The following is a 14,138-nucleotide window of genomic DNA, read 5'->3' as shown; positions in this document are numbered from 1 at the left end:
ATATCTACCCATTTTCTGAATAAAAATGTCAATTTAACTTCATTTGACTTTTATAAGGGCATCTTCAAGAGGAATGTCCTCTGTGATAACGGTGTGGGAGGAAAGTATTGCACAGAGCCATGGACTAAATCTATATTTACATATATTTTGTTAGTGAAGTGCGTTCCGTTTGTGCATATGATGTCACGACCACCTGCCAGCCATGTATGATGATATTCATTAAAATTCAGATTTTTGCCTTTGTGTCCTTAGAAATGACATCCAACATAAAATACAAAGAGACATGAAATATAGGAAATATACAAAGATACATTTCATTTCTGCATATAAAACAAGTTACCAGCCATAGAGAAAGAAACATGACGGTGTATACTACTAAAATGTAGCATAAACCAAATGGCCCAGATAAGTGGCAATGCATTCATTTAAAAAAATACTAAAATATGTAAAGTAACAAAACGTAATATTTTTTTACATTTTCTGGTAGGTTTATAGTAAAAAAACAAAACCCAAAAAACATTGTATGTATATTAGAACTGTACACATTGATGGGTAAATTAAAATGCAAAGTAGAATTTTGCTTACTGCCATCATTTCATGTAGCTACAGTAACCACACATTACGAAAAGCTGCCCCTGACGCTTTCCTCTGAGGAAGGGCCGAGCTGGAGAATCAAGGTTTGGTAACTTGTGTCTGACTTAAGGTGGAACTTTTCCTTTAGTTCTGCTGCTGCTCCTTCTTACTGATTGTAACAGGACTTGGTGCTGTTATGTGATCATTTTAGTTGTATTTCCTTTAGTATATTTTCCAGTCATGCTAAAGGATGAGACCCCAGTCATTTTCTATATAGTGCATGTAAAGTCACCCTGAAAGCTCAACATGTGGCCATATGAAAGTACCCAACACATCACGTAAAATATTCACATTTTTTTGATTAAGCGATGATTAAGTAGTAGTCTGGAGACTCGTAGCTTCCTTCCTGTCCTTCCTTTTAGCACCCTGCTGATGCTTGTATATAGTGGGATTTATCTGTGTTTTTGTCAGACAAATAGAGTGAGATCAAAAATAAAATTGCAAGAACAGATTGTTGCTGTGTTACAGATGTGCCATTTACATAAGGTTCCCATCTCCCCTGAGGTGTGTGCGAGTCAGTGAATCTGCTTAGAATAGGTTCTAATATGAACTGGCAGACATGTCTAAAAGGAAAATAGTCCTGCAACAATCCTAGACAAATACTACGTGGGACATTACATCTGCCTTTGTCCAACCTGCCTCTGCTGACTTTTTTTTTTTTTTTCTTCATCTCTAGTTCCTTTTATTATATAAAAAAAGTTGAGCTATCTGATGTTGTTAATTAATTTGCAATGAGTTAAAATATTATCACTCAGAGCCTTCAACATACCTCCCAAATATCCCAGTTTTACAGGACAGTCCTGATTGTTAGGCACTGTCCTGCTGCCCCACGGTCCCGCCTTTGCAGCAGTGACAATCATCGGCCAGTTGGGGAGAATATCCGATCTCCCCTGACCGGCCCAGAGAGCTGTACAATGAATGGAGGTGTGTGCTGTTGAAGCACACATCTTTGCATCTCCCATGTGGCTACCTTGTGATGACCTGCAGCTGAGCACCATGAGGTGGCTTGTTTTGAGTAAGGTGGGCAAGTGGGTCACACCTCTAACCCTAAACATTCCTGTCTCTCAATCGCCCATATTTGCGTCTGACCCTGTTCCATACTGCCTCTAGACACCCCAAGAAACATGTGCCCTGATTTGAACACCTGGAATGTTGAGGGTTCTACGGATTATGAAAGACCTATCCTGTAAAATGCAGAGGTCCCATGGAAGTCTCCTGGAAGTGCAGTTGTTTCTCCTGCCTTCTTGACACATGCAAGAATATGTCTCCCTACATTCTCGATCTATTAAAAGGGCGGGACCTCTGCGCACACCCCCTCCCCTGATTGGAGGAACGGGGAGAGGCTGTCCCAGTGTGGCGCTCTGTGGCTCTGCCCTTTTGCGGAAGTACCCCCAAGAGGCCAGAATATTGCATCCAAAGAGCGTTGGCCAGTGTTGGCTTATGCAACCTCTTTTCAAATGAGAGTAAATAATAGATTGACATACATAAGAACCAACCACCTACAAACAAAAAAATGCTTTAGATCTTGATATTAAAGCGCTGGTATTACCCTTGCAACTTAACTTAAAATAATATACTGTAAATCCAGCTTTTAGAATACATTTTGCAATCTGGGTCAGTGTTTGCATGTTTCTCTAACTGCAGTAAGATTGATGCTTTTTGCAAATGAAATTTACAAATTCTGAGGTAGTTCAGGGGAAGTATGTTTATTTCACATAAAATATAGGTAAAGCTGTCACCCCTAAACAGCACCCCCTAATACAAAAGTGTCCCCCCTTGGCCATCTGAAATGTTGGGAGCTATTCTCGAACTCCTAAACACTCCCTGATTCAGTAACCGATTTCCACCCCTTGGGACCTACTAGCGGGTACATAGGTTTTGGGAAGGGAATTCTGCAAACAATGAGTTACTCAATTGTGTCATTATCACTGCCAATCATCTCATGGTTAAGGGATCATTCATTTTCCAAATGGTTTCCACCCTATGCTTAAAAATAACCCCAGTAATCCTGCCAGTCAAAAATCCTACTTGAAAGTTAATGAGAATGTAAAAGAATGCATGCATATCAACTAAAAATACTTCCCAGATGACAAGATTCATTACCATACGGCTTCTTTTAAAAACTGGTTATAAATGCAAGTGCTCCACATTCAGTTATTTTTCCTTAAAGACAGTTAGTGTATCAAGAAAAATCATGTATAGTAACAGGCTTTTTTATTATTATTATTTTATCAAAGTAAAAGTAACATGCGTACCTTCACAGTTACAGGTGCTGGAAATTAATGTAACATCAAAGTATAATACTTTGGGCATGGCATCCTCATCAGTAAAAGAACCAATCATTCACAGTTTGCTATTTAACCTGTGTTAATGGTATGCATGGTCGTAAGAAAGAATAAGGGGTGAGAAAGCCCTTTATTGTTTAAGTAAGAAGCCCTTTGTTTTTTACAACATATAAATTAGTCTGTATACCGACCTGTAGCGGTCTGCCTTGAAATATTTCATGGTAAAGCATGCAAAGATCTCAATAATATTTATATTAGTTCTGTAAAATAATAATTGCCTGTACCCTGCTTTGCTCAACATTTACGTTCTTCTAGACCATGACTTTGTCTGGTATTATCCCAACCTGTTAACGCATCGGGGTGCAAAGTGTCTGGTGCAGAGTTTGAAATGTGGTCTTGTCCTAGCAACCATATTTACATACCTGAGATCTGTCCGGGGTTGGCCCAGAGTCTCCGAGTGAATTGCTGCTTCACTCTCCTCTTTATTTGGATTTAATGTTATCTGGTTAGCCCTGCCACTGTCCATAGCTAGTGCCTTCCAGGAATAGGCAAAGTGTCTGTACAAGTGTCCAGTGTCCGTGGCAAGGGTTGTGAAGGTTCATAGGTCATCATTAAATTGTCCTCCAGAGACCCCTTTAAATTTTCACCCTGAGCAATATTGGTGCCGACCCTTCTTGTCCCCACTATGGCCAACCACACACTTTGAGCAGATAGACCTTCTCTCCACAAAGTCTCCCCCTTGGAAGTGGGAGAGCTCCAGGTAGCTTAAGTTTTCAGGTTTGTCTATTCAACACTGGTTGCTATAGTAATAAGATCACTTTTCAATTTTTGCTTCATGACTTTGGTACAGGAAAAGTTAGTGTTTCATAAACAAGGCATATGTTCATGTTTCCAAAAAGAAAAAGATGATCGGGCTTAAATTCAGAGCAGAAATATAGTGTGGGAATATAATGGTGGGAAATGCCTGTTATTTTATACATAAAAACTCTACAAAGTATATAGCTTCCCAGGTTAACATATTAAGTAACTGTTTAATACCTTTTCAGCATCTTCCACCTCCTCTTCCGAGCAAGACACCCCCACCACCACCTCCAAAGACCACGAGAAAACAGACATCCATGGATACCGGAGGTTTGCACTAAAGGATCGCACCCTGTGCCAAATTTAAAGATGAAATTGGTTAAAGATGCAGAGTTTACCTCATTTGGGCCCAGCAGTGTCTTACATTGTGTGCAATCAATGAACCGAGATAAAATGTAAAAAGAATGCATTATGAGCTACTGAGTTATGGATACTAATTTATGTAGGATAGTACTAACAAAATCATCAATTACTGATACAAACAAGAAAAGGAAAAAAAAATAACATAATGTTGGAAGTTGTTCCATTACTTAATGGTTTTCTTTCCTATATCATCCTGTACAGAAATATGTATATATGATTTTTTTCTTTTTCCTTTAATTTTAGGTCGTTTTAATTTTTTATCTTTCTTGCTTTTATCTTAACAGAACTTTCATTCTACTTACACCCACGTGCATTTCGTGTTAACTGCTTAAAACATGAAGTTAATTTTTTTTTTCAACAACGTTGTACTCTGCCAACTTTAAAATATAACCACATGTAGATTTCTTTCTTCATAAAGTTACAAAAATTATGGTATTTCTGCAGCATTTGTAAGCTCTGCCAGTATGTTTTATAATCACCCTGTAGATTTTGTTATATATAAAACAAACTAAAAATATAAAAAAAATGTTCAAAATAAATGGAGATGTTAACATCGTTTTGAAATGAGGAAAGTGAACTTCAATAAACTTACATTATGTTGAAAACCTTTCGTTACCAAGTGTATGTTTCTGATAACAGAGCAGGTCTGTGTTTTGCCCTCTCTTAAGCTGCACCAAATAGCCCCGTTAATAGTGTTTCTATTGTGGCCTATGCGTTTTGGGTGAAAAAAGCATTGCTTTTATAACAAACACACTTACACACATATACATGCTCTTCTTCTGAGCTGTGCTACATCAGTTGCATCTGCAGACAAATGTGTACGTGTCAAATACATAATTATTCACAAAAGCACATGGAAGATAATTTTTAAATGGTGATCTCCAAACATTATTTTTAAATTTGCCATTTAAACAGTTAATTATTGAAAATAAAATGTATGATACCAGTTGCACAAAATTGCCCAAGAGATGTCACAAAGAAATCATACATGTTGTTTTTTCTGTAGGAAATAGATTTGTGCATTTGGACTCATACAAATTTTAATGGAATTATCAAATTTGTACAAATGTCCGAAAACAAGGAGGGTCCCCAACAAAAACGAAACGTTTTTTTTCACTTTCACTCATGCTCTCACACACTTTTTCTCTCAATGTCTCCCTACCTTCAATGCCGAACAATTCTACATCCCTATCTCCTTTCCCGCAACTTCTTCTATCTTCTCTCTTTGTCCGCTTTTCTTCAGCCGTTTCTTCAGGAGCCAGGCCTACTGGTGCACTTCCGCAAAAGGAATTGCTGTGGAAGTTCACAAGGGGTTTTTCCCTCTGTCCTTTACCATAGAACAGCTTAAATGTGATTTTTGCCTTTGATCCCACCAAGGTACCAGAAGACGACCCCTCTGTGAGTGCTTGGTATCTTACCGCTACTACAGCCCGGATGTTCGCTAGTGCTGCTGCTGCTACTGTATGTGGCCGGTTGTATTTCTTACTCCAGGCAAAAAGGCTTCATCCTACTTGGGACTGGTGTAGTGGGTGTCATCTGACTACTTTTTTGTACACATCTGCCTCTGTTTAACCTACAAGATCTCGAATCACTTGGTGGCACAGACACTTCCAAATTGATTGTAGTCACTGGTAAAAACTGAATAAAAGTGCCATCAATATTATTTCGGTTTTCCAAAAATAAGAGGTTTTGCTGGTAGTGTAAAAGTATTCAGGAACAGTATTTCAAGAACTAAAACACATGGTGTACACTGCACAGTCCCTACCCTGCCTAATTTGTTACAAATATTAATGATTTATTGTTTTGCGTTGTCCACAAACTAGAGGTTTTGGTGGTAGTATATGTGTATTAAGGCGCAACTTAATTTTTTCATCAAAAAACAGCCCAAAGTAAATACATCAATTATTACATAAAAATGTTCTGCCACAGTCCCAGTAAAGCAATCAAATGAACTATAGTTGAAGAGCTGCTCTAAACCACCCCACCCCGGTAAATGATCTGCACTACACTACATGCCTTAACACTTGCAGTATGGTAGATAGATGAACTTCAATCTCAGCTGAATCGAACCAACTGGCTCACAATCCAACTCCCATCAGTCTGTGGCTTCTACCGACAAGTTAAAGTGGCATTGACACACGTATATGTCTATACTTGTGCTTTTTCCCTTGTAAATGCTGATTGGTCAGAGTGAAAAAATGAAAAAAAATCACAGGTTGTTGGACCAATCAATCACAGCCATAATCAACCATCCCTTCTGTTGGCTACTCTTACCAGTCTTTGATATGTACTCTCCTACACATAGTCCCTTCCTACTTTACCGAATCAAAAAGCACTAAAAGGAGTTGTAATGGCAAGCGTGGCAAACAAAGCTTAGTGGGGTAAGCCCACAAGGGCAAGTATTGTCTGGTGTCGTAAGAGCTAATCTTGCACTCATTAATATTTATTCATTACAATAATGCAATAAAACATTAAAGGGTTAAAGCTATCCCTTGTCCGAGAAAAGTATCATAGTTAATATTACATTTCTTCAACTTAATTCCAAAATATGCTTTACCGCTATCTCACTATATGAAAAGAACTCCAAGAAGAACAGATTTTTAATCTAAGCAGGACAATCAAGCATGAGGAATTGCTGCCTTTTGTGTAGGAAGTATAATGCAAACGCAAAGAGCAGCCTGACCTCCAGTACGGAACTAACTGACAGCAAAGCTCAGATACCTTAATGGAAGTAAAATATCCTTTCCACAATGCCTTTTGGAATGTGACAGAGTTATTGAACACCATGTTATGTGGATTACATACTGTGATTTTAATCACGAACAATGCGTTCAGCATTTATGACACAATCCTTTGATAGAGGCCTGCTGAAGGTATTTAAACCCCATCCACGACTAAATATGCGTAGGTGCGTAAAGAAACATCTGTTGCCATCTGTTTTAATTATTGGTCTAAAATCAAATAGCTGCCCCATCAGAAATCTTGGGGCCCAGTACATGCTTAATACCTGGTGCCCATGCCCCTCCCATCAGCCCACCCATGGCCTTCCCGCTATCCCATCCATTGCTTCACCCATTGCTTCTCCTTAAGATTCTCCCATAAGCACCTTATGAGAAGAGGGGCAAGCCTAAGGTTAGTGGCATCTGCATGCAGTATTTATGTATTTATAAGACCCCTCCTATAACTAACACACATACATAGTAACAGGTAAACTCCCTTTAACACCCACTGTACCACTGTACACTTACACACACAGTCTTTCTCCCGCTCCTCCTCTCCCCCTTCCAGGCACCGCTAACCCTGGGCTCACCCCTGACCACCATAGATTGACTCAAAAACTCACGATAACACACACATGCTAGCACCAAATACAAACACACATATGCTCATGTTAACACCATACCATAACAGACACACACTAAAATCATATGCTCACAAACATTAACACATTACAGTAACTTAACCATGATAACACCATATACTCATCCACAGACATGCTAGCCATACACACCAATAAAGACACGCTAACATTACATGCGGATATAAAAACGCATGCAAATGCAATACAGTAACACGCACAATACACACACATACATGCGAACACTATCCAACAACGTACACCAACACGTACACTATGAGCAGCAGTTTCATTGCAGAGGTCATGTGATGTAACGCAATGTAAGGTGACCCCAGTGCATTCCTGTATGTGTTCCTGTCATATGCCGGCACTCAGCGAGAGAGTTCTGAAGGAATGCTACTACCACAGCCTGTTGCACAGGACTTAGAGAAGAAGAAAGTTGAGGGAGAAAGGTGAAAAAGTGGGGAGAAGGGGGGTGCAAGAGATGAGGATAAGAAGGGCATAGGGAGAAAGGGAAGACATTGGGGGAGAAAGCAGTGGTAGATGCTAGTAAGAAAGGGAAGAGCTAAAGAGAAATGAGAGGGACAGTGAGAAAGAGAGGATATAATGAGAAACAAGCGAAATCTTTGTTCATTTGTTCCGTCCCTGCAGCCATCATTTTAACTACACTAAGAAGAGAGTAGAATCTCGACATTTTGCCTGCACTAAAAGGAGGGACATTGAGTGAGCCAATTTTCGTTTGTCCAGTTAGCTCACTCCTGACACATCATGCTGAGGGCTTGTCCAATGGCTTTGTTGCATCTTTCAAAGAAAGAAAAAGCAGACTAATAATGAAGAGAGCCTATATAAGAGCAGAGCAGGCAGGGGATCCGTTCATTTCACTGTGACTGCTTTATGTGACACCGCTGGGCTGCATCTGAGCATTTCACAGAATGAGATTTTTCTCTACAAGGCTTGATGAGCCTCAACCTGCCATTTCTCACAGCGTCTAAGACTTTCTAAAGTTTTAATTTAATTAATTAGTTAATTTAATTAGGATCATTTAACCAGTAAACTACTATCCTTAACCTAAACACTATAACTCTGAGATAATTTTGACCCTCTTCCATTGGTCTCAAATTCTTTATTGAACTTCTGCTCACTTACACAGCTGCTGACGGTGCAGGAACTTCATCAGTACAATGCTTTAGTAAAAGCAAGAAGCCAGGCATTCCATACCTCTTTATCTAGGAGTGCTCCTGTTACCCCTGTTTCACTGCTCCTTCTTTGTGCGCACGGCTTCATTGCAGATTTTATTGTGCACTCTATAGCCTTGAGACTGCAACAAATAACGTGATCATATTACAAATGCCTCTAATTATATCCATTCATCTCGAATTGTATTCACTCTTTTGTCTTTTTTTGTGCGTAATTTTTGTATATATACATATATATATATATATATATATATATATGCCCCCTCAACTCTGTAAGTAGCGGAGTACTTTCTCATTGAAGTAACCTTGTTTACTTCTCGATCTCAGATGCTCCATCAACTTCTTTGGATAAATTTAAGCTTATTGAGAAGCATTAGAAAAAACAAAACCTCTGAAATAGGTAATTATATTTATAATGATTTACTGAAATGGATCAATTTTACAATTTCTCCTTTAACTAAAGCCTTGTCAGATTCTGTTATTATCAATTCCTTTTGACAGTCCGAGGTTAAAAAGACATCAATTACTTTTCTGCGATGCCCTAGGATTAACTAGTTTTCGGTTGCCATTCATGATTACACAGAAGGAATTTCTGATAGTTGTACTTTTGCAATGTGCAGTAAAAGTGGTTTGGTGAGGTTCTTAAAGCATTGTGGAAAGCGTGATTTCTTAAAAATTGTTCTTTGAGCAACAACCATATCTCATCTGGTTCTCGTGTTCAGATTAAGCCTGGACCCTAAAGTAACATTTAATTCAATTAATCGAAATGTTTATTTTAATTCCCCGATAAGTCTGTGTTGCAATATCTTTAAAAATAAGTAAAAATGCAATAACATAGCTTATTTTCTCCTGTCTTGAGAGCTAAAATATTTTTCTTCTTCTTCTATAACTGCAAAGAGATGGTCTGGACTGGTCTTTTGGTACATCGGGCAAGTGCCTGGTGAACCAGTGGCTGACAGCGCCACGGTGCTCACCCGGGCGCTGTAATGTGCAGCCAGCTTCTTGATATGTCCGGCCGCACGCTACGTGAACATAAAAAAGTAGTGTCTATGCATATCCAAATACCAACTGCACTTATGTCATCAGGAGGCTACTGTCCTTAAAGTCCCTGGTCCAGCCCTTTACCCCTATACTTACTTTCGGACATATTCTGCATCTACCCCATTCACCAATGTCTCATGGCATTTTTCATGGACCTCAATGCATTTTGCTAAATGCAAATTGATATAAGAATTTTTAAGAGCAATTCCTTAATACAAATGTAGAAAACTAATATTTGGGGTATTTACAAAAATAAGTGAATAGTACCTAACATATTGTGTCCCTGAAGAAAAACTGGAAAAACATTCAAACAGACCTGAAAAGATGAATCTAGCTTTGATCAAGGAGAGCAAGATTTCCCAACAGGTTCAAGAAAAAGGCTGCATCAGGAGTAGGAGGAAAAAACCCTTTTCAATATAAACCTATATCCGCAAGGAAGCTTATGAAGTGTTAGCGGCAGATTTAACGTGCTACATTTTTACATAATAAGTTATTACTATGTACGTAAACATTGCTTTTCTTCATACGGTAGAATAGATCCCATGTTCCTAAGGGATTGATAATACTAAGAAATAATCTTTTTATTATATTTGTAATATACATTTCAATGTCTGCAATAATAATCTGAATATTGAAGTCTGAAATAACTATAATTAAAGTTTCTTACATTTTCAAAGAAATAATCTTTTGAGGAACCATGAACTGATATGCAACAGAAATGCTTGGATCATGGGAGGTAATATCTTATTTGCTGGGTTAGCTTCCTTATGAAGTAAGTAAGACATACCTGAGACTCCATATTTCCACATATTGTGACCAAAACACAAAGGCACACAGAGAGAGAGACTTGGCAGAAGCTCTGTCCACTTTGACCACCAACTCTGATGATCTTATTGAGTTTTGTGTACAAAAACCGTTTATAAATCCCGTTTCTGATGTTAGACTGGAAGATGATGGGGACAGGTTTGAGCGACTCATTGAGGAAGCAATCAATCTGTAAAGTGTCTAGAACTGTTTCCAAAGGTTTATGATCTTGGTTCAAGTCCCACCAACACATAATGTTCTTGCTTAATTCAAATTAAACAACTCATTGAAAGACTGAATACTTTATTAAAGAAGTCCTTCCCGCACAATTTCATTGTAGGCAATGTTCTAGCCAAAAAAGCCCATATCTTCCAATGAGTCATGAAGTATACGGAGGCAGTTGAACCCATCATATTATATACACAGCAAATACTGAGCAATACCAATAACTAATTATCACATTACATTTGACTTTGATATAGCTATTAAAGTTGGAGTTTCTTAAGGTTAAAGCAATTTCATTTAATCTGACAGCATAAATAACTCTATCCTTTAAAAGTTAGTTTGGAAATCTGATGTATTCCAACCATTAAACAATATGTTTGGAATGAGTTTTGCATTTGCTGCTTTTTCAAGAGAACCTTTCTGACACCCAGTAGATTCCGATCAATTACTTGTTACTGAAGAATGACGTTGGTGCAAAATGATTACAATGTGCCCTTAGACGTTAATATATATAAAAAAAACATTGATCATTCTAACCTGAACCGTAAGTTTCTTGTATTTCATTTGTGTCATTAAATAATTTGTTTAGTCTACATTTATTGTTAAGGTCATCAATGTTCCTTCCAACATAAATAAATGCACATTATTGCTATGTTTGAAAAGAAAGGAGCACACATTGATTTAGTATCAGGAATATGCAAATAACAATGTAATCAAATACAAAATAAAAAGTTTAATGGTTGGAGATGGGAATAAAACAAGTTCATAAAGGCATAAAATAATGTATAAATAAATAATTATTTTTTCAGTATTCAAAGAACATTGAAAAAAAAATACTAAAGTATGAACAAGCAGGACATTCAATATTAGGAAAAAACGAAGGGAATTTGGGGTATCTTCACAATTTATTACAGTTATTTTTATAGCAGCAGCAGCAGCAGCAGATTCCATAGAGCCAATACAATAGGGGATGGTGAAAATATTTAACAAAAACATTAAAATTGACAATATACAGAATTGACAATAACATTAACAAATGTTAAAACATACTGGTACAGAAGGAGAAAAGGTCTTCTGAGCTTACAATCTGTGAGGAAGTTAAGAAGAATAAGACAGGTACTGCTTAAATGCAATGGTTTGATTGTAGGGAGGGTGATTTTGAGAAGTAAGTGACCTGGAGATCTCCAAGGTAGGGAGGAAGGTGAAAATTTAGAAGGATTTTCAGGGATTCCAATGGGAAACATGGCCAGGGGAGAGCAACTGACAAGAGATCATTAAAGAAACAAAGGCAGATATGCATGAGTAGTGAAAAATTGCCAAGTGTTAAATCAGTGAGCAGCTCATTGTGCGGTGCTTAGTCTTTGGTGACTTAAAAAAAAGGACAGGATTGTGTTCTTCCTCCTTCTAGAACTAACAGAAACTCATATATTTACAAACCTAATGTCACCCAGCAATCCTAAACCACTATGTGAAATACTAATAGAAACCAGAATCTATTAAATTAGTTATTTTGGAAGTGTTATCATTATTTTATTTATTTTAATTTTGTTGTTGTTGTTTTATTTGATCTATTTTCATGACACATGCTACTTATACCTTCTGTGAAATTCCATTGCTATGTACACAGCAGATTTAATCTATCCTCCTTATTGACTTCTGTAATTTGTTTACAGTCCAATCTATTGGTCTGATCTTTAAACTCCAGCAGCAATTCTCTGGGGATTAAAATGTTGGCTCCTGAAAACTCTACTACACTTTGATGTGTTCATTAAACAGATATCACTCCCCAGGATTTATTAATAATGCTGTGTATTTTCTGTAAAACCCAATTGGACTTTCTCATTTTTAATGTCTTGGGTTAGTTTTTTTCTATTCAAAATAAGTTAGTGATTTCAATTTTTAGATTCTGGAGTTTAAGGGGTTAAACAGAACATGCTATAAAAGTGAAATGATAATTTGTTCAATATCGTTACTAAAGCAGGATTTAGCAATTGAGTTGTGCTTTCAAACCACTGACTTCATTTTGCACTTTAGAGGGTCAAACCTTGCCATTTCTCCTACGTTTACTGGTCTTTGTGTCTACAAAGGAAAGGATATCCTCCTCTTCTTCCATGATACTATGAAGATCTAAAATAAATTGCAAGCTCTAGAGTTTACAATGAAAAGTGTGCACCCTTATGTGTTTTAGTTAGTTTGAGTACCAAACAATTCATTTTCCATCTATAGGTGACCGCAAATGAGCAACATGGTGCAACTTTTCTCCCCGATCATTGCTCGGTTCTAATAACCTCACCTTTTTGTCCTGCAGAGAAAGGCCAGAAAGTGTCATCACAAATTAGCAAATTGCTGGTCTGAGCCGGGCAGGGGTGTTGGAATGCAGCCAATGTTTTCCAAATACTGCATTTTAAAAAACTGCAAGCAATATTCCTATGTTTTAATGCAGACGTCACCTACATCCTTTCCCATACTGCTAATATTAAACGTAGCTTTCAGTCTGTGATTTCCTGGCATTACCGCGTATAAATAAGTTTTCAGAGTCTGATGAGTTTAAATCAATTTAGCAATAGCGAAGTGGGAAAAGCTATTACTGTATTTTAGTAGCTTGATCTTAGTGTGAACTTGGACCAAAACAAGTTCTTTCCTAAAAACCTATTATTTTCTTCTTGGCGTCTTAGTTCCCCACAGTCTACAAAAGTACCTTTGCTTTAATCTCAGTAAGTGCTTCATTTTACTCTTTTAACAGGAGCATTGCAAATTAAAGTGAAAGGGCAATAGAATTTCTATAACAAATACCTGCAAATCAGTTGCTGTTACTTCTATTTCTAAATCCTAAACAAAAATAATAATAATTTAAGATGTTTTGGTTCCAAAACATGTTTACAGATATCCAATTTTGAGCTGTTTGGGTGCAATAATACCATTTTCCATTCCATTAGCCTTTGTTATAGAAAATTGCGCAACAATACATCTCACAATCTAAAATCCATATTGTATTTTACGGAAAAAGTTTCGGAAAAAAAATACAAACTTTGAAACGAAACATACAATTTGGAATCATTGTTTAAAGTTGAATTATACAAAAAAATATTCCCTTAGAGCTTTAGGTAATCTCTGACTGAACAGAGATCACCAAATGATTTCTCATATTGTATGAGGCTTTCTACAGAAACAACTTCTATCTATCAAAATGTTATCACTGCTGATGGATGAAAATTTTGCACGGAGGAAATATATACAGACAGCGAGAAATGATAACATTGTGTGAATGTATCATCTGGGAATGTGGTGTAGAATGTTTATAAGTCATTGATTATGTTTCCTTAGGATTAGGTGAGATGTATCTCAAAATAAACACAGTAGCATCATCCCTCT

General features: G+C 37.3%; 1 protein-coding gene across 1 annotated transcript in view; it reads left to right on the top strand.

The window, feature by feature from the left end:
• The window catches only part of LOC149299046 (dedicator of cytokinesis protein 1-like), a 156,718-nt gene that overhangs the window by 137,101 nt on the left and 5,479 nt on the right, over positions 1-14,138 (top strand). Inside the window, exon 52 of the mRNA XM_089486839.1 lies at positions 3,965-4,049. Within this exon, the coding sequence (XP_089342965.1) occupies positions 3,965-4,049 (85 nt within the window). The remainder of the gene's footprint in view (positions 1-3,964; positions 4,050-14,138) is intronic.

The sequence above is a fragment of the Sceloporus occidentalis genome, unplaced genomic scaffold, assembly GCF_023333645.1.
Source record: "Sceloporus occidentalis isolate IW3139 unplaced genomic scaffold, rSceOcc1.0.p SCAF_30, whole genome shotgun sequence".
NCBI lineage: Eukaryota > Metazoa > Chordata > Lepidosauria > Squamata > Phrynosomatidae > Sceloporus > Sceloporus occidentalis.
This window is presented reverse-complemented; position numbering and strand designations above follow the sequence as displayed.